Source organism: Epinephelus fuscoguttatus, linkage group LG2 (genome assembly GCF_011397635.1).
Source record: "Epinephelus fuscoguttatus linkage group LG2, E.fuscoguttatus.final_Chr_v1".
In the NCBI taxonomy this organism is placed as follows: domain Eukaryota; kingdom Metazoa; phylum Chordata; class Actinopteri; order Perciformes; family Serranidae; genus Epinephelus; species Epinephelus fuscoguttatus.
This window is the reverse complement of record NC_064753.1, coordinates 11,913,276-11,934,425: the sequence shown is the minus strand read 5'-3', so window position 1 is coordinate 11,934,425 and position 21,150 is coordinate 11,913,276. Positions and strand designations below refer to the sequence as shown.

At 40.0% G+C, this 21,150-nt stretch overlaps 1 protein-coding gene across 3 annotated transcripts in view; it reads right to left on the bottom strand.

Moving 5' to 3' along the window:
* The window catches only part of abcc12 (ATP-binding cassette, sub-family C (CFTR/MRP), member 12), a 40,406-nt gene that overhangs the window by 5,672 nt on the left and 13,584 nt on the right, over nucleotides 1-21,150 (bottom strand). For all 3 annotated transcript variants that reach the window (XM_049602280.1, XM_049602296.1, XM_049602287.1), the window contains 18 exons: nucleotides 20,166-20,402; nucleotides 18,037-18,210; nucleotides 17,343-17,490; nucleotides 16,135-16,283; nucleotides 14,000-14,107; nucleotides 12,298-12,525; nucleotides 12,145-12,216; nucleotides 11,775-11,899; nucleotides 9,335-9,407; nucleotides 8,110-8,313; nucleotides 7,634-7,768; nucleotides 6,361-6,457; nucleotides 5,802-5,852; nucleotides 4,794-4,886; nucleotides 4,586-4,689; nucleotides 1,944-2,111; nucleotides 1,490-1,716; nucleotides 1,154-1,291 (listed from right to left, as the gene is read on the bottom strand). In XM_049602280.1, coding sequence (XP_049458237.1) covers nucleotides 1,154-1,291; nucleotides 1,490-1,716; nucleotides 1,944-2,111; nucleotides 4,586-4,689; nucleotides 4,794-4,886; nucleotides 5,802-5,852; nucleotides 6,361-6,457; nucleotides 7,634-7,768; nucleotides 8,110-8,313; nucleotides 9,335-9,407; nucleotides 11,775-11,899; nucleotides 12,145-12,216; nucleotides 12,298-12,525; nucleotides 14,000-14,107; nucleotides 16,135-16,283; nucleotides 17,343-17,490; nucleotides 18,037-18,210; nucleotides 20,166-20,402 — 2,531 coding nt within the window. The remainder of the gene's footprint in view (nucleotides 1-1,153; nucleotides 1,292-1,489; nucleotides 1,717-1,943; nucleotides 2,112-4,585; nucleotides 4,690-4,793; nucleotides 4,887-5,801; nucleotides 5,853-6,360; nucleotides 6,458-7,633; nucleotides 7,769-8,109; nucleotides 8,314-9,334; nucleotides 9,408-11,774; nucleotides 11,900-12,144; nucleotides 12,217-12,297; nucleotides 12,526-13,999; nucleotides 14,108-16,134; nucleotides 16,284-17,342; nucleotides 17,491-18,036; nucleotides 18,211-20,165; nucleotides 20,403-21,150) is intronic.

Genomic DNA, 21,150 nt, shown 5'->3' with positions numbered 1-21,150 from the left:
TTAGGGATGATCAAGAGCGGCGACAACGTATTGTCGATTAGATTGGGGGTTTCAGTGTCATCAGCCTTGAGCTCCTGCTCACTCCCATTGCAGCAGAGCATCACATCAGTAATCTCACTGCTGCAAGCGTCTAATCTTTGGCAGCACTTGGCAGGCTTTGCAGGGAGGTGGCTGCTGAACACCACTGCTGGTGTGGCCCGCGCTGAGGCACTTGAAGCAGCAGCTGTGAAGATCTGTTCTGGCATGACAGAAGCCGACAAGGTTGTAGAATGGTAAATGGCACATGGACTTGCATTTGTATTGCGCCTTTCTATTCATCCCACCACTCAAAGCGCTTCTTACACTACGAGTCACATTCACCCATTCACACACACATTCCTACACTGGTGGCTGAGGGTACCAAGGAGGGTGCCACCTGCTACTCAGTTTTTAACATATTCACACAACGATGGAACAGCCATCCGGAGCAATTCAGTATCTTGCTCAAGGATACTTCAACATGTAGGCCGGAGGAGAGGGAGATCGAACCTCTGATCTTCCGATTGGTGGACGACCCGCTCTACCTCTGAGCCATCCGTGGAGAAAGCTGGATGGTGGGAAAATCGCTGATTGCTGAAGAATAGTGGACGGTGGACACGGTCGTGGCACTGCCTTATATACTGCGGTCTCTGCACTTGTCTGGGTAGGAACCAGCAATGTTTATGCAAAATTCAGTGGGAAAACACAAACATCTTAAATGTGGGAAAGTATTACCCAGTCCAGTAGAGGGTGGAGCCTGTGTGAGATAGAGCATGTTTTGTGAGGTCACAGTGACCTGGACATTTGATGTTTGTGGAAAAATTGAACTAAGTCCCTCAAAACGTTCCTGAGATGTCACGTTCACAAGAATGGGACAGACATAAACACAGACACAGTCACCTTGACCTTTGACCATCAAAATCTAATCCATTCATACTTGAATCCAGGTGGGCATTTGTGTCAAATTTGAGGAAATTCCCTCAAGGAGTTCTTAAAATATTGCATTCAATAGAATGGAATGGACAGACAATCTGAAAACATGATGTCTCTGGCCAAGGATGTCGCCGTCATGTAGGCATAACAAAAAGCAAGTATATAAGAAGTTTTTCTTTAAAAAACAACTCTGGTATCTTACAGTTTTATGTGGCTGTCTCTTATGTTGTAGGCATGAATGGTGCTGAGGCCCTGCAGGGTAGAGGTCGTGAGAGAGATGCAGGGAGAGCGACTGATGTTTTCCGTCCTTTTCATCTGACGGATGCTCCTCTGGACTACACTGCAGAGGAGTTACAACCACATATTCAGTATACCTTAAACAACTCTTTACTGTTCATTCATGCACTTGCTTTGAAGATGTGCGAAGAAATTTGCTAGATGTGTAATCAGGAGACGCCATTATTAAGAGTTGCTATAATCCGACTGTCCCTGCAGAAATCTAATTTATCATGTCAAGACTTAAATGGCATCAACTCACAAGAGAATGAGGGCGAACAAAGCTCCCATAACAACCACAGCTACCAGCATGGCAGGGAAGACAGCCGATATGGTGATAATAGTGAACGTGATCACCAGAGCGAACTGCAAGAAAGGGTCCATGTGGAGGGGAAGCACAGTGTCCACCTCCTCTTGATCTCTGGAGAAGCGGTTGAGAATGCGGCCTGTTGGTGTTGTGTCAAAGAAACTCATGGGACTGGAGAAAATCTGAAAAAAAAAAAAAATCTTCGTCAATCATCGTCAACAGCTCATTGGTAAAGCTTCTACAAGGTCTGAAAGAAATCATCCTTTTTAAACACCAAACACTACTTTATATATTATTGAGATTTTTAACTGATTTTTGAATTGATCACATATTTAGTTTACTTATGATGAGTGAACATGGTTAAGTGTGTATGATGGTAGGTGGCTGGGGGTTAGCCGTTCAACAGTACCTTCTTGAACATGGTGTTGTGGAGTTTGCTGGAGGCATTCAAGGTGACCGTGGTGTAGGAAAAGCTTTTCATAATGGCAAGTATCACCGTGACAACTACCATCAAGCCATAAATCATTTGGTAGAAGTACAAGTGCTTGTTTTCTGAGATGTCACCCTGTGGACTTGTCTTATTGGGTGGAAGAGAAAAAACAGAAAAAAAGATATGATGCTGGTGGAGAGCAGAGTCAGAGAGATAATTTATCAACACAATATTTTTTTTGATGCACAAGAATAATTGTGAATATTGTCACCATATAATGCACAGATGTGAAAATAACACATATGTCACCACATATTAGATCTGCTCTTATGTGATCAGCCTATACACTGTTGTGGTCAATGTATGATAGCTGTATAGAAAGAGACTGGTGTATCATAACGACTGGCATTTATATCCAAAGCAAAAAAGAGATGAGAGAACATCCATTTATGTATAGTTACTGTGTGAGTGAGCACTGTGTGATATAAAAGCAATAAAAACAAAAGTCAAATGTCTGATCTGGACCCATGCCAGTTTACTGCAAAAGGTAACAAAGGTGGAATGACAGGTCTTTCTTCAGATAGTCACTATGAATAAACATTTCCATCTCACACTTTAAAAGTGGATATCAATATCAGACAGGATTGTCAATATATGACTCTCAGTGTCCATCTCCACCCTGACGTTGCATACACTCTGGGATTGAATCCACACTGATGCGTAATCATGCCAACACACAAGAGTGAAGCAAAGCAAAGAAAAGCAAACTACCATGTCGGGTGATTTTGAAAAGACATGTAAATTTAGAACAGCCTTGATAACAGTGTCTATCTTGTCTGTAGGGCTTATTATTGTTGTTATTACTCCTTATTGGTTCCGGTGCACTACTTGACAACATTGGACAATAGTTTGACAATGGTGCTAGTCCTGCCCATGGCGCTGATTGACTAGTTGATTCCCCTGAGATGCTCATTAGTTCTTTTTCTATTTTAACTGAGAAACTGTTGTTTCGTGCCCAAGTCAACTCGATCTCAGTGGAGTGGAAAGATTCAAAAGTCTGGACCCAGGCAAAAGTGGCATTATGTTGGCACCACTGTCACAAAGGCAATAGGATCACTAAACGTTTTTCTCAGAGCCTAGCAACTACCAACAGCACAGGACACACTGCATTTTGTTTCACACAGTTATTTTGGTTCTTCCACCTTCCGCCATTTCCACTTTCGGGGATAGCAACTGCAAAGAACTTAGACGGATATTTTCTTATTGTAACTGCTGGGGATAGCTACCGATGCTGCTACTGGGGAAAACTACACTCACAAGTCAGTCTTTAGATGCTTTGCTTAACTAAAGACTGATGACTTTCTCCCTGATTTTGTGTTTAGATGGGTGGATACAATTTCAGAGTTCAAAAAAACTCCCTACGTTGCAGAACCAATAGTAAATCTGCAGGGCGGTCCTTCAGTGGCTCGCTGAACTCTTGTGCTCGTAAACATAGTCCGACTAGAAACACGTGTAGCGGTACAAAATGGCTCAAGTCGCTGTAAGTCCTTCATTTCCACAATCTTGTGGACTGAGCACACGTTTGATAAAACAGAGTTAAATCTCTCGGCATCTATTTTCAAGGTCTCTGTGTGTTTGTTTCCTTGCGGACAAGAAAAGGAGGAACGCACATTTCCGGGAGGGCGTGTCCTTTTCAAAAATGCAAGAGCCGTTGCTTTGTTGCCGGCCGTTTTCTCTGGTGTGTTAAACACACTTTAGAAAGGAGTGTCCCCAGACTATCAGAAGGCGGAGATCTCTGATTGTCTGGTGGCGAGACTAGGGGAAAACAAAAGTGCTATCCTCTTCCTGTTTAGGTTGCACATTGTTTGATGCACTTCCTCTGTGCTGTAAATGAAGTTTCCATTGTCTGGGAAGATTTCACCTGATTACAGATAGAATTGCATGGTGAAAGAGAGGCTTATAGGGAAGCAGGCTTAATGCAGATGCTGTCATCATTCCATAGGCAATACATTGTGTAATCAACATTACTTTATCATGACAAGTTAAAGCAAGAAAAACGTTTGTATTTCCACTTTAAGGTCACATAACATAGTGTGACCTGCCAACTGTGTTTTGGAGAATGTTACTGACTAGCTCTGTTGCAGAGGTAAGAAGTTAACAGAGTCCCTGGCTCCCTCTGCAGGAATCATTTAGATGGTGTATTATTTAACACCACATAGCTGCCTGAGTCCATGTTGATTCTCTTGATCTCCCTGACCACCAGACCCACCATTATTTCTTAGTTCTTTAGTTAGCATCAACAGTTTTAATAAGAATTATTTCTGAGCAGATAATCCGGTGCTGTTCAGCCATAAACAGACAGTAAAGCTTGTGAGTAAAAAGCAGTGTGGAAGAAGTGTGTGGCGGCTGTTGGACTGTCAGTTTGAAAAGAAAAGAGTTTGTAACACAGACCGTGTATAGAGAACTATTCACTTCTCAGACTGCCCGAACAACACGCTTGTTGGAGCACATAAGAATCATTATTGTTTCCAGCTGTTGGAAGTCACACTTCAACCACAGCTGTGTGTTTGTGTTTGTGTGTGTGTGTGTGTGTGTGTGTGTGTGTGTGATATGCTTCTCACCCCATTGCCCTGCTCAAGCCAGAAGCTGAGCCACCAGCTGCTGATGGCTGTGGATCCAATCATCAGGACTATGTTCAGCAATGTGAGGGCGGTGACAATGTAGCCTGCAGCAGCACAGTCACATCAAACTCCATCAACAGGGCTACTCATGTGTGAATCGTGTATTATTGCATAGAACTGTGCCAATTCATATGTGTGCTTATCAGACCTCCAGCTGCCTTGCAGTATCGCTGATAGACTCTCCAGGAGATGACACCCTCTGCGGTGGCCTCCTGACTGACCAGCTGATCACCCACAGCAGCTGCAGAGGAAGGAAAGGATTTTATAGAATCATAGCTCAATCAAAATTACTTTCATTTACACTTTCCATATTTTCAAAAAGTGTAAATGTACACTAGCTTCACTGAAGTGCCAATCACTCAGACATTCACTGAATTCACAATAGTGTAAATGCCTCCAGAGAGTCAGCACCTCTGTGTCTCAGACCACGGTTCTCTGAGGGAAATTGGTGGATTGCCCCCTTGACTTTTGGTCATGAGCTTTGGGTAGTGACAGAGGGAATTAATTCACTGATACAAGTGGCCTATCACTTTGTTTGTTTGTGTTACTGTTTGACGGTGTTTTGAAGGGTTAGTGTGGATTCACTTAAGTCACACAGTAACATCAACAAACAAACTGATCGAGGCAGCAGTAGAGCAGCAGCTCCTGTGTTCAGCCAGGTAAAATTACTTTTTGTCGATGGAGTCTGGTTTTGAAGAGAGCATAGATAAGTTTCACTCTTAGTTCTGTCCGTAGGGACTGTGTGTTTGGGATTTACTGAGCATACGACTAGTTAAATGAGACTTGGATTATACCGCACAAGTTTTGTGAGACTTTGTGAACAGATGTTTTGATATAGTTTTTCTGTTGTTTAGCATGGTTGCTTATGACTTTAACTAAAAAAAAAAAATCCAGTTTTTGGATTCTTCATTTACCAGATGCATGCCAAAGAAACAAAGTTTTCTTTATGATTCCATCTTAACACGATGTGGGGAATTCATATGCAAATGGTAATTTGGGGGTGAAGTACTCCCTCAGCTTGCACATTCTATGTCTTTTTGTACATTCCCACATTGACAATATGAGTCTGGCACCCTTGCAGAGACGGGGTATATTACATCTGAACTGGCTGACGCTGAACATCAAAATTATGATTAAATGAGTTTTGTAGGCTTACGTTTTTGGTCAGCAGTCGTTCCATCATTCTGTTCGTCTGCCATGTCAAATCCTGAGAGGAAACACAGATGTTGGGGAAAATTTATATAAAACAGAAGGAGTTCCTGTCATCTCTAAACTGTAGACTGTAAAGAAAGCATAAAAATACCTAAATATTACATAATAACAGTATAACGACAGGATTGCATATCTGTTGCCTAACAGCTGCTTTTACAAAGCTCACTGTCCTTCATTTTGTCAATCATGGTCTATCTGTCACCTTGATGGACTGCTGTCACTTTTACTTCCTCTTGGCTATATACTGGCTTTTTTTACAATCCACAATTGCGAAAGACAAGCAATGTGTTGCATCTACCCTATACTTTCTTTATGACTATGTCCTGACTGGTTGTGCTCTCTAAGCTGCTTCTAGGCATCCATTTCCACCAGTTGCTATAAAATGTGCCACACTTGTGGTGTGTCATTGCACTTATAAACTTATTTTCATTCATTTTAAGTCGTCTACTGCTGAACTGAATAACTTGGATCATTACACTAACATTTTTTCCTGGTTTCCATACCTGGGTTGACTATCCCGCTGTTTGTGCCATCTCCCAGCTCAACATCCTTCAGCTGGGCAGTTTCCAGGGTTGACACTACCTTCTCCTCATCCTGGGTCTGAAAGTGATAAGCCAAAACACTGACAGACTGCTTTCATCTTGAAGTAGACAAATAACAGTTAAAGGGCAACTTGGGTATTTTTTTTATCTTGAGCCCTATTCCCCTGTGTTTTTGTGTATAATCAGTTCAACAATTTTCTAAATTGGTCCAGGATTGGGAAAAGCCCTGCAGCCAGCAGTGGTGAAACTGGCTGCAATGTAATCTCTGTGGGCAATTGAGCACTGTCAATTTATGTGCACTGAAAGTCCTTGTTTTTGCCACTGACATGATCAGATTATTTATCTAAGTGTCTCACAACATTATGAAAGGGATCCAAACAGATGTCAACCTTTTTTTTTTTTAAAGAGTAAGATCCTTTTTGTTTAACCAGAAACAGCCCCAAAATCGCCATTACCATACCCACCAGACTCTATTCAAATAAACAGTGATTATATAATCTCGAAATACACTTCATTCAAAATCGACAAAAAACAAACAAAACTCAACAACCTTGATTTGTCTTTTCACTGTTCCAACAATCACCAACTCTTGTTTGGTAGAAATAAACCCTGAATTCACCCAGTTAGATGAGTAAATATGCTGGCTCTATTAATGCTAAAATGACAGTTTATTTAAATGTAGTCTGGTGTGTTTGGCGATGGCAATTTCTGGGCTGTTACTACTTAAAAAAAAAGGATCCTGTGGTTTCAAAAAATGTCTGTCCCTGTAGGGATCCTTTCCATAATGTTAGACACTTATATTAACAATTTCAGTCTGTCAGTAGCAAAAACAAATACTTTCAGTGGACATAAATTTACAGTGCTTTGTTGCCTGCAGGGTTGTGAGTGGCTTCAGCTGCTGCTGGCTGCAGCGCTCTTGTGCAATAGTGGACCAGTTTCAAAAACTGTTGTTCTCATTAGTTACTTAAACACAAAAATGTGGGAAAATAGGATTCAGGTGGAAAGAAATACTTAGGTTACATTTTATCTTGTGCCCTTGTTGAAAACATGTCCCTGCCCTCTGTAAACCTTTGACATCTCTCAATTTTTGGTTTACAATGGCAGTTTATTGTGTTGACAGTAAAACAATAAAGAACTGGTGAAAAGGTTTCACAGCAATAAAACAATAAGGAAAGTCACATAATAGTGGAGCATTTTTTTTAATGCAGTTTTTTTTTTTTTTTTTTTTTTTTACATTGGACTCTTCCATCTTGTAGTTGCTGATGAGCTGAGCATAGCGTCCGTTGGCTTTCATCAGGTTTTGGTGGTTTCCAGTCTCCAGCACCTCACCATCCTCCAAAACCAAAATGTCATCACAGAACTCCAGATACTGACAGACACAAGGAAGGACAACCATGTCAACAAAACCATCCCAGCACTGTGGCCAGAGGTCTAACCATCATAATCTAAACAGCATGTGCACATATCTTAAGTAGAGTGGTTTACGACACTGCTCACAGTTCATGTTAAGAAAATACTAGTGGCAGCCATTAGACACCACTTCTTGGCATGTGATTTGCTTTTACTTTGGGGTTTACCACAACAGGATGCTGTCGAATGTACTATAAGTGGAAACAAGTATAAAAATGTTACTGAGAAATTCCATGTTTAATAATAAGCCATTTAGGATTAACTGTCTGCTAAAGAGCAAAACTGTGTCTATTTTCCCACCTGGAGCTGGTGTGTAACCAATATGACAGATTTTCCCTGCAGCTCCTTCTTAATGCATTCTTCAAAAATGTGTTTCCCCACATGGCCGTCAACAGCAGACAGCGGATCATCAAGGAGGAAGATGTCCTTATTGGAGTAGACTGCTCTGGCCAGGCTGATCCTCTGCTTCTGCCCTCCTGACAGATTCAGCCCTCGCTCTCCAATCTGCCAACAAAACAGCAGAAAGCTAAGAAGAACACTGGCAACAAGGTGCGGTAGACCACAAAATCCACTTTTCAGTTTTACAACAATGTAAAATAAATAAAGGTAACAAAGTGCTCAAAGCTTCCTCAGACTTGGACTTGATCCCAAATTGAGTCGCAATTTGAATATGCCAGACTCAACATGCCTAAATCAATAAATCTGGTTTTCAACCTAATTGGTTGAGTCAGATACTATGATTTATATGACAAAATATGCTGTTTTTGGTAAACTAACTGTACTTTGCAAATTAGATGATTGTTCAGTCTCCCTTAAAATCTAGTTTTAGTTATATTTTCATGGCAATGTTTAAATAGGACACAATGTACAGTGACATAATTGGCTAAGTTTGTAGTTGTAGCTGTGTTTGAAATGAAGTGCAAAAATTATGCTAAATCTAAAAAAATACAAGATAAAACTGCCCAAAGAAAGAGATGCTACATGAATTACTGATTGTTTCAACTAATATTTAAATAGTGAGTACACTGTGTCTTAAGTAGAAAAAAAACAAACAAACTAGAGACCACTTTGTAATGGGGTCATTTTAGCCACAACAAAGCGATGCTGGACTAAATATTTGGTGGTTTTTATCCAGCATAAGGAAAAAGTTAGTAAAGCCTCTGAATATTATGTGAACACAACATGTATGCTTTGAAAACCAACTTAGAGTATTAACATTAATTCAACTGTACCAGTCAAGTTATTTGTAGTATCACTAAAATTACTTATCTAAAGCCTTATCTCAAATCTGTTTCTCCCTGAACTGAGAATGCTTAGGTTATATGAGCAAAGACTCAGCTAAGAGCTGCAGACCAGTGACAGGCTTGCGGTACTTCTAAGCAGTGAATTGTTTAAATTTTAAAAAACCATGTGTTCTCACATCATGGAGTGTTAGTGTTAAAACTAATGCTTGTTATAAAAAAAATTAATAGCATAAAAAAAACATTGAGTTTGAACAGTTGAGAGTACAGCAGAGAGCTCCTACCTCAGTTTGATCACCGTATGGGAGGATTTTCAGGTCAGCTCTAAGGCTACACACATCCATCACTCTGTTGTATCTGTGGAGTGAGACAATGAACTGTGTTAAGGTCAAGGGACAGCCATGTATAGTGTATTCAACAGAGCCATTTTGAAGTCACGATTTGATTATTTAATTAAGTTTACTTAACAGTAAAAGCAACATAAATTAAATGTGCCATTTTGGAAAAAAAATGTCTGTTTAGAATACATTAGGAGATATTTAAAAAATACCATTCTGTCTTCAGAAAGACTTTGTTTGCAGTGTCTTATGAATCCTAACATATTTAATACTAACGCATGCTGTAATCATAGGCAGTGGTTACTATTGCTGATAGCTACTGTAGGCTACTTATTTAATTTTGGAACTCTCATCCACTAGTTATTAGTCATTAGTTTACTGCATATTAATAGACACATTGACAACGATTGTTTCCGCAGCACCACAGACGAAACACATAAAAGAGAGTTGATAAGAAAATACCAGACTCAGATATTCAGCATTTCTGTGGACAGTGTCAGAAAACACTGTCGGGGCAGTAGAGCATGTTGACCCTCCCTACAGTATCTACCTCATGCCTACCTATCTACCTTTGAGAGACGTTCTTCTTTTTTTCTTTTGTTTAAGCCTTTGTGCTGGTGATGGCCATGGCCACAGGCATCATATTTCTGTCATATTCTTGTCCATCCTTCTGTCTGTCCCATTCTTGTGAACACCATATCTCAAGAACGCCTTCAAGGAATTTCTTCAAATTTGGCACAAACATCCACTTGGACACAGCAATGAACTAATTGGGTTTTTGTGGTCATATGTCAATGGTCAAGGTCACTGTGACCTTATCTGTTTCATTCTTGTGAACATGATATCTCGAGAACACCTTTAGGGATTTTTTTTTTCAAATTTGGCACAAATGTACAGTTGGACTCAAGGAAGAACTGATTAGAATTTGGTGGTCAGGGTCACTGTGACCTTGTGCCTGTCTATTTCAAGAAGGCCTTGAGGGAATTTGGTGCAACATTCACTTGAACACAAGAATAAACTGATTAGAATTTGGTGGTCAGAGGTCAGGGTCACTGTGACCTCACAAAACATGTTTTTGGCCATAACTCATTAATTCATATGATAATTATGACAAAAAAATCACACAAATGTCTACTAGGATGAAATAATGAAGTGATGAAATTTTACAACCAAAAGGTCATGCAGACATGAGACAAGGTGAGCTCATGAATACGCTACTAAAATATATTATTGACTCTTGTGGTAAAAACAGTTCAACTTTGAAGCGATATTTAGCCAGTAAGCTAAAACGTTTGTATCAACAGATTCATTATAATCTCAGGATTCATATAATACTACTGGCTTTGTGCTTAAAAAGTTGCTCCATCGTCATTTTCAGAGGGTGAAAGTAACATTAGACCAAAAAAGAGGAGAATAATTCCAATTTTAAGATTATGGTGGTTAACTAAGCAGAATCTTTTTAAAATATAACCTATGGTTCTTTTAGATGGCCTACCACTGGGCTGCACTTTAATTGTTGGCCTATTCAAACAAAAAATTAATTCATTTAAAAAATATACAACAGCTTACCTTGTTCTTTTCAATTTGTTACTGGTGCATTTTAGTCACATTAAATCATTTTACTCCTCAAAAAGGGAGATATCTATCTCATAATCAAGGTCAATAAAGTATATCAAAAAGAGGCTATGCTAATCCTGTATGCACAACTTGCTTAATCTGTTTAAGAGTGGTTTAAACTAATACTGCTATGATGCTTGAATTGCAGGCCGTTATATTTTTGCTCTGAGACACTAAGGGGTGTGACAAAGCATCAGTATATGACGACCTGGGGCTGAGAACAGGTTGCATATAGTGTTTGATGTTTACATTGTTTAAGATTTTATATTAAACACACATGCAACATGAAATAACATTGGTGGGATGTTTAAGTTTGAATCTGATCCAGATCTAACATTGTCCAAGTGACGTTTGAGCAGCTCTCAGAAAGGGACTGAGATGTAAGATCCAGCTCCCTTCAAAGATCCGTAATTCCCAGATCTGCTGAGTGCAGGTCAGCAGTCTGGCTTCTTGCCAGCTCTGACAGCCTGGAGTGGTTTCCCAATGATAATCCTTTCAGGCAGAGATGACTTCTGTTCTTTGTTGGACTACCTTGCTATATGTTAACTCCTAGAGATAAGAGGAACTTTCTCCTAGTTAAACATTGGTCATGCACGAGAATAAAGGCCATCAATTACATAAGACCTATGTTTACCCTTGCTCTAATTATCTCTATAACTGCAGTAAGGAGCAACAGTGGCAACATATTAACATTGTTGATAATACATCCTATTGTTTCCACACTCAAAGGTCTGCTGTTACAATTTATGTGGGTTAAGTGATTATGTACTTGAGCTGATCAAAAGGTTCCCCCATCAGGATGTTTTCTTGAACAGTTCCGTGGAATATCCAGGCCTGCTGGGAAACGTAGGCAAATGTGCCATCAGCTGTGAGGGAGCCCTGCAGAAGGTGCATCTAAAATATAAAAATGAGCACATTTGTTAGCTGTGTGTTAGACAGCAGCACTTAATCTGGTTTAAAGGTAACACAATGTCAATAAGACATGAGTTTATGTAACAGTTGCATAACAAATCAAGAGTGGTGGACAGTAAAAAAAAAAGTAAAAATTAACAGCCAATAAAAATTTCAGACATCGAATCAGGGAGTTCCAGATATTGTAAAAGAGAATGAAGGACAAAAAAGACAAATGAGAAAACAACCTGTTCCAAAATACTGGAAATCAGTGATGTCTTTCCACTCCCCACATTCCCGCAGACACCAAGCAGTTTGCCCTTCAGGAGATAACAGAGTAAAGGTTTATTTTTAACCCTATTTACTTCACCTCATCTACCCTAATCAGTGGTAAAGCACACCTTAGGAAGCGTAAAGGAGATGTTTCTCAGGGTTGGCAAGGTTTCAGTCTCCCCATTCTGAGACATCTCCTCCACTTTGTGTCCCTTCACCCCATTGGCTGAGCTGGGGGCAGAGTCTGGCTGGCTGTCTGGTTTGGTCCAGGAGAATGTAGCATTTTTCATTACTATAGCTGAGTCACTGTCTTTCTGGATCAGGTAGGAATCCGGATTCTGGATCAGCAATATTTTCTGAAACAGCCAAACATTGCATTTACAAGCTTTTCCACATTTTAAAATTAAGATTTTCATTGCAAATGAGATCCACAACAGTGATAAATAGAATGGATTCTGGCAAAATGCCTTCAAATACTGAAGAAAAAAGAAGGAAACACAATGATGGAAAAGTAGCATTCAACACAGTCGCCAGAATAAAGTTTCAACTTCAAGTTTCAAGTTTATTTCATTTATATAGAACTTTAAAAAGCAAAGAGCATTTGCACCAAAGTGCTTCACAGGCAACATGTCATATACACATAGGCATAAAGACATGTAAAATACAGACCAACATCAATTTATCAAAGAATAGAAATAAAAGTTAATAAAACTCAGGGTGATCAGATGAAAATAAAAAACAGATTAAACGCTATTAAAAGCCAAATAGTAAAAAGGAGTCTTAAGGTGCTTCTTTAAAGCCTCAACAGAATCAGCCTTTCTAATGGCTTCTGGCAGGCTGTTCCAGAGCCGAGGGGCTTCAACAGAAAAGGCCCGGTCCCCTGCCTTTGTTTTCTGTGAACGTGGCACAGCCAACATACCACGGTCTGAGGATCTGAGGGTTCTGGTGGTGGTGTAAGGGGTGAGATTTTCTGAGATATATGAAGGGGCGAGAACATGGAGAGATTTATAAACAATCAGAAGAATTTTGAAGTGTATCCTGAAATGAACAGGGAGCCAGTGTAATGATGCAAGAATGGGAGTGATGTGGTCTCGCTTCTTTGTTCTTGTTAATAACCTGGCGGCAGCGTTTTGGACTAGTTGGAGACGGGAGATGGTGGTCTGAGTAATACCTGAGTAGAGGGAGTTGCAGAAGTCCAGCCTGGATGATATGAATGCATTAATAACTCTTTCTAGGTCAGAGGGTGATAGGAAGTGCCTGATTTTTGAAATGGTTCTGAGCTGAAAGAAACTGGACCTGACAACTGAATTTACAGGTATAATGGTAACAATAAATGTTGCCATTATTCCTTCCAGCAAACGACAGATATGTTGGAACTTTATATTTCTTTACATTTTAATTTTCACTTTCATGTTGTGACAATGCTATGGTTACTGTCTGGGTAAGTTGAAGTTAAAAAAACCCCACTACGCTTTAGTTGTTTGTTGGTCTCAAACAATGGTTTACTGATTGCCATGTTGCCTAGGTGTCACACCATCCATCATCCCCTCCTCCACTTGATGAGAAACTCAGCTCATACATGTGATGCGAACTATGTCACTTTAGAAATGTTGATATAATATGTATGAAACGTACAAATGTAACATATCCATATTTGTTTGCATAAACGTACAATGCAAACATTTTATTCTGAAGGTAACCTTGCAGTTTGTACTGCTGAATGACATCACAGCAAAATAACATTATGTAAGATCAGAGTAGTAATGAATACTTCTACTATTACTAATAACCATTGCCATAACTGCTGAGTAGGACACATAAAGAGTTTACCTTCAGTCGTGCTAGTGACACAGCAGCCTCAGCCAGGGCCTTCATAGACAAGGGCAGTAGAGCCAGGCAGAACCTCATGGCGTTGAAGATGGCGATGGTGGTAAAAGCCTGGTAATAACAAAGAATGATGCTCAAACACTTCACACTATACAACACTGAAAAGGACATATATTTGCCTTAAATGGACCACAATCTGTGGTCTAGTGGCCAGCACTTGTTTGTAGTCTGCTCTGGGTTGGTGTGAGCAGAAACATACAAAAGAAAAAGGTGCGTTCATCTTGATTAAGTGGTGACAAAAACTAAAAGATAATCATCTAAACACATACAGTACAGGCCAAAAGTTTGGACACACCTTCTCATTCAATGCGTTTTCTTTATTTTCATGACTATTTACATTGTAGATTCTCACTGAAGGCATCAAAACTATGAATGAACACATGTGGAGTTATGTACTTAACAAAAAAAGGTGAAATAACTGAAAACATGTTTTATATTCTAGTTTCTTCAAAATAGCCACCCTTTGCTCTGATTACTGCTTTGCACACTCTTGGCATTCTCTCCATGAGCTTCAAGAGGTAGTCACCTGAAATGGTTTTCCAACAGTCTTGAAGGAGTTCCCAGAGGTGTTTAGCACTTGTTGGCCCCTTTGCCTTCACTCTGCGGTCCAGCTCACCCCAAACCATCTCGATTGGGTTCAGGTCCGGTGTGGAGGCCAGGTCATCTGCCGCAGCACTCCATCACTCTCCTTCTTGGTCAAATAGCCCTTACACAGCCTGGAGGTGTGTTTGGGGTCATTGTCCTGTTGAAAAATAAATGATCGTCCAACTAAACGCAAACTGGATGGGATGGCATGTCGCTGCAGGATGCTGTGGTAGCCATGCTGGTTCAGTGTGCCTTCAATTTTGAATAAATCCCCAACAGTGTCACCAGCAAAACACCCCCACACCATCACACCTCCTCCTCCATGCTTCACAGTGGGAACCAGGCATGTGGAATCCATCCGTTCACCTTTTCTGCGTCTCACAAAGACACGGCGGTTGGAACCAAAGATCTCAAATTTGGACTCATCAGACCAAAGCACAGATTTCCACTGGTCTAATGTCCATTCCTTGTGTTTCTTGGCCCAAACAAATCTCTTCTGCTTGTTGCCTCTCCTTGGCAGTGGTTTCCTAGCAGCTATTTGACCATGAAGGCCTGATTCGTGCAGTCTCCTCTTAACAGTTGTTCTAGAGATGGGTCTGCTGCTAGAACTCTGTGTGGCATTCATCTGGTCTCTGATCTGAGCTGCTGTTAACTTGCGATTTCTGAGGCTGGTGACTCGGATGAACTTATCCTCAGAAGCAGAGGTGACTCTTGGTCTTCCTTTCCTGGGTCGGTCCTCATGTGTGCCAGATTCGTTGTAGCGCTTGATGGTTTTTGCGACTCCACTTGGGGACACATTTAAAGTTTTTGCAATTTTCCGGACTGACTGACCTTCATTTCTTAAAGTAATGATGGCCACTTGTTTTTCTTTAGTTAGCTGATTGGTTCTTGCCATAATATGAATTTTAACAGTTGTCCAATAGGGCTGTCGGCTGTGTATTAACCTGACTTCTGCACAACACAACTGATGGTCCCAACCCCATTGATAAAGCAAGAAATTCCACTAATTAACCCTGATAAGGCACACCTGTGAAGTGGAAACCATTTCAGGTGACTACCTCTTGAAGCTCATGGAGAGAATGCCAAGAGTGTGCAAAGCAGTAATCAGAGCAAAGGGTGGCTATTTTGAAGAAACTAGAATATAAAACATGTTTTCAGTTATTTCACCTTTTTTTGTTAAGTACATAACTCCACATGTGTTCATTCATAGTTTTGATGCCTTCAGTGAGAATCTACAATGTAAATAGTCATGAAAATAAAGAAAACGCACTGAATGAGAAGGTGTGTCCAAACTTTTGGCCTGTACTGTATGTATTTTATGTCTTAGACACATTCATGGCTGTAATCGGACAAAGCTTTTTGTTCTGTTTAACTACTCACAAAATTCTCTCTGTCCTTTTCTTCAGTGCACCTTTATTAACCACGTAAATCACACAGTGAGCATGCTGGCAGAGGTTGTTGTACTGTATGCACTGCACTGCTGTGGTACTCACATCAGATGAGTTGAGCTTTAAACCCAACAAAGTGTGTAGAATGAAGGTGAGAACGGTGGCGATGGTTGGGATGATGGTGCTGATGCTGACATTGGCATTCTGAATGTAACTGACCTTCCTCAGCTCTTTCTTCTCAGCTTTCCTTAACTCTATTAGAGAGATAACAACACACATTAAGAGGTTGGGTTTTTTGAGGGTTTTTTTTACTACCTTTACTTCTCCTAGTGTAATCACATGTCAGCCCAGATTTTCCCACTGAGCACCTCCAGTGTAACAACTGAGGAAACGTTATTTGCTCAAAAGCACCTAGAAGACACGCAAGGTATTTAGAAAAAGATCAAATATAATTCCAAAGTATTTAAATGTGTGAACATTAGAGCTGTGTGGAGTCAGTTCCAAAAGTTTACACACAAAATACATCAGTGCACACATGGACGAGTCCCTTGTCCCGCCTGCTGCAATGGACCATAAATGTTGACAAGAATTACATTATGAATATCAACATAGATGTTTGTGAGCAAGGTGGAGGTGAAGTGGGCTAAATATTTACATTTGTGGATAGGTATAGAGATTTCCAGCACAACTTCCCCTTCCAAGATGCATAGAGAAGGAAAAAAGTTGAAAGAAGTAGCTCCATCAGAGGTCTCACAAAGCAACAAAAGTCAGAGAGGCTGACGGCTGCAGCAATTTATAATGCAGTGGGTTCAACAAATAGGACGGTGTCTGTAATGTAAAGTGGTAAGATATGAAGCTAAATTATTAGAAGCACACCCCGCAGAGCATGGACTGGTGGAGGCAAGGGCACATCAGAGCTCACCCCTAGATACTTGTTGTGCATCCCATAGATGTTCATATAGAAAGGAAGACCCTTCCTATATGGGTGAGGTGGCATGGAGGGTGGAGAGTATGTGGCCGCTGCAGCCTCATCTCCAGCCTTGAAAAGCATGGCTGTGTGTTCACTGAGGTGATTTTTTTCATCAAAAAAAAAAAACTGTTACAACCAACTACAACTACAACTAAACTACTTCCCCATATGTGTTTCCCATTTCAACAATCTCCAGATTTCTGTAAAGGTACACACAATTTCTTTTCAAATCCCAACTTTTTGGACCATGAAACATGGAAAGCACACGCATCTTTTAAGATTGGCTTTGTGTTTACTCAAAGTGGACAAGACAAAGATAACGTGCAGAAGCCTGAGTTCATACCTGTGATCGTCTTCTCAAAGGATTCTTCCCAGGCGTACATCTTGATGAGTTTGATGCTGCTGAGAATCTCGTTCATTGTGCGAACACGGTTGTCTGTTACTAATATGGCTTTCCATCTGAACATGTTAATGAGCTTGGCCAAGAAAAACTGAAAGCAAAAAAAAACAAAAAAAAACATTATTAATATTAGTTATGGAATGGAAAACTAGTAGAAGAAGACCAAACATAATCAATTTAGGGTTTTTTTCTTGTGGCTGAATTATTCATTGGCTACAAATCATAGCCAATTAAACCACAGAAAAATAAGGTAAGACATAAGAGGATTGATAACCACAATCAAACAAATATTGCCCTTGTAACTACTACAATCTGCAGTTGTGACATGTTTTAAATGAGCTATAGTCATTTCCTAAATTCCACATACCATGGAAAAAACAACACACAAACACGATATAATAAATCTGTAATGACTTAGACCGGTCCACACACTACACATAAATAATGATCTATATGAATGATTCATATTCATTCATGTATTTCTTTTTGACCATATTTGTTTATGACTTTTGATAATTGCAGTAACCCCTCTGACTGTGTTTTGCCCCTATAGGAAAATCTGCCTGTCTTTTATCCTGTTCATGAAAATATGTTTGTTTTCAAACTACTGTAAATGTGCAGTTTCTAATGTACAGACCTGTATGGGGATGAAGATGATATAGGTGGCGACTCCAGTCAGTGCGGTGTAGCCCAGAATGTAACAGGCATAGATAATACACACAATGAAGACCACTGGGCTAGACAGCGTGAAGCTCCCAAATAATACTGCCTCAAATAATCGGTGACCATCGTTGGTCAAAACAGTAATCATCTGGAGGGGACAGAAGTGGAGAGAAAGAGAAAGGCATTATTTAAGAAGCCCATTATGCAAAAATGTCTCATGTAACACACCAGCATACACTGTTATGTTTTTGCTGAAGAAAGGGAAATCGAGGTTCCAAAAACAAAAAGAAAAAAAAAAAAAATTAAGAGAGCCATGAGCCCCTTTTCCACCAACATTTCCAGGAACTTTTATTACCAGGAATTTGTTTACCTGGGTAAAATAATTCATGGTAATCTGTGTGGTTTGCGTTTCCACAGCACCTCAAAGTTCTGAGAAATGTATTTAAATTAGCGTGATGACATAGATGATTTGGCCTGTGCCCTGTATTTGGCTCCACCAGCTTGGCTGGTTACATGCTGGTGTAGAGAGTTAGGGCTGTTTGTCTCAGCCAGCAGCTAAATTTAAAAGTATTTTAAGTTAAGTGTCAAACTAAGTTAGTCTGCATACAGACAGCCGTCATTTGAGCTTATTAGTAACAATTCACTATCAGCTGAACTAGCATGTTGTCCTTGTGTAAGACACAATGTTAGTGACAGTGGATGAGAGACTGTGGACAGAGGTATTGGCTTCTTCCTCGCTAAGCTTTAATGTCACTTACAGTAACAAGTGTAGCTGCCGTCAACTCAAGTCATTTTCGAGTTATCTTAATTTCGTTACACCATGGCCGTTCAGCTGTTCACCGGTTACGGCACTGTGTGTGTGTGTGTGTGTGTGTGTGTGTGTGGAGGAGTTCAGCGCCTGCACAAAAGAACCGATACCGTTAGCGCTTATCAATACTACAGTCTTTGATAATTTAGCCCCAGGGTTAATTCAGTACTGGGTTTTGGTACCCATCCTCAATCACAACACAAACAAAGTGGAGCCTGTAGAAATTAAATAAAGCTTGCAGCGGCTGCCCGTACCAGGAATTGCGGAAGGCTGCGTGCTCCACCGATCAGTATTCTTCAGCAAACGGTCCCGCCCCTCAAGAATTCCAGGTAATCTGAAAAGTCCTACCCCCCTACTAGGTACTTTTTCCAGGGTAAATCTGGGGTTAAGCGAAATTTTTTTACCCAGGTAATTTTGGTGGAAATGTGCGGAGGTTTTTCAAAAGCCCAGGTGAATGAGAAAAGTTCCTGCAGTGAAAGAGGTGCTATGGATCAACAGAGGAAGGGCAGGGGGCCCACAGAGACTGCGTATGCATAGGGCCCAGAATGTGGTGCTATGCCCCTGCACAAAAAACAAGACCTTCCACCAGGAAATCGGCATTTGGAATCTTGTGAACTTTGAGTCATTTTAAGGCATGTCCTCACCATGTTTCTTCCCCCACAACTTAGCATCTACTAATCACTTTACAATGGAAGAAGTTAAACTTGCAAAGCTACCAGCAACTTAAAAAAGTGGTTCAAACTACTTTGTAAAATATGATCAAAATGACAATGTACATGTGATTTGATATTATAACAAAATATAATATAAATATAAGTCACATGTCAGCAAAAAATATCAGCCAATTGAGTTTATTGCAAAAAGTGTCCACTTAATCCAAAAAAATAGAATGCTCCACTTTTCATGAGAAGGTGCAGAGAGAGTGAGCTCTGGTTTTGTATACAGTGTCCATGAGTCAGACACCTGCCTTCAGACTCTAGAGTCCAAGTGGGGGATGCACCAAGCAGGATTACTCTAAAACAACATGCAACAACTTCCCTGAACATTTTTATCATTAAGCTATAATGAATATCTATGAGGTCAAAGAAACATACATATATATATATAATTTCCTTTTATGGCACAAAGTTTTTTATAGCTACGATAAATAACTTCACAAAATATAGGGGAAAAAGTCATTTGAATCATTATGCAAACATGAATGTAGTTCAACGACCAGCAAGCTACTGCAAAATGTAGTGAAACTGCATGTATTTCACCACCCCCCAACACTGTCTATATAATGTGGTCTTTACCTCTCCCATTGAGATGCCGCTGTGCACCCGCAGAGAGATGACTTTCTGAAAGGCCACCAAGGAGTAGGCACCCTTCATTCTGACTGCAGTGCGCAGGTTCAGCGCCCACATCAACGATATTAGGAAGGCTTTGGAGAACTCTGAGGTGAACAAAGCAAAGGCCAGACCGACACCATAGTATACTGTGGACTTCTCCGGGTCTTCAACATATTTTAGGATCTCATAGACCACAACAGCCTGAGAGGACAGAAAAGATTGAACTTGTAAAGAGCATCAAACATTAAGAAACCAATAAGGCTGGGCAATATATCAATTTTATAGATCAATTACATTGGTTATATATGGTATATAATATATGGTAATAAGTGTTTAATAAGTGTCTTTTTCTGGTTTTAAAAGCTGCATTACAGTAATGTAATTTTATGAACTTATCAGACTGTTGTAGCTGTTCTATTATTTGCCTTTACCCAATTAGTCATCATATCCACATTACTGGTGATTATTGGACAAAAATCTCATTGTGTGAACATCTTGTGAAAGCAATATTGGTATGGCGGTATTCTGATCAAAAATATCATGATATTAGATTCTATATATCACCCAGCCCTAACAACCATTCATTTTATCAGTCACAAAAGTAGGACATGTAGTGGAGTATTTTTACAATGTTATACTTTACTTGTAGTTATACTTGAAGGGACAGTCCAACCCAAAACCAAAAATACATATTTTTCCTCTTACCTGTAGTGCTATTTATCAAATCTATATTGTTTTATAGTAAGTTGCAGAATGTTGGAGATGTCTGCTTCCTCTGGAATACCATGGAACTCGATGACACTCAGGTTTTGGTGCTCAGAGCGCCAAAAGATATATATATTTGAAAACTCAATGCCATCTGTATCACAAAGAAGAAGGAAGCGTGCAACTACTGCTAGCTCATCTGGCACCAATGAGCTTTCTAACATTACAGCTCAGTTGAGGAGGA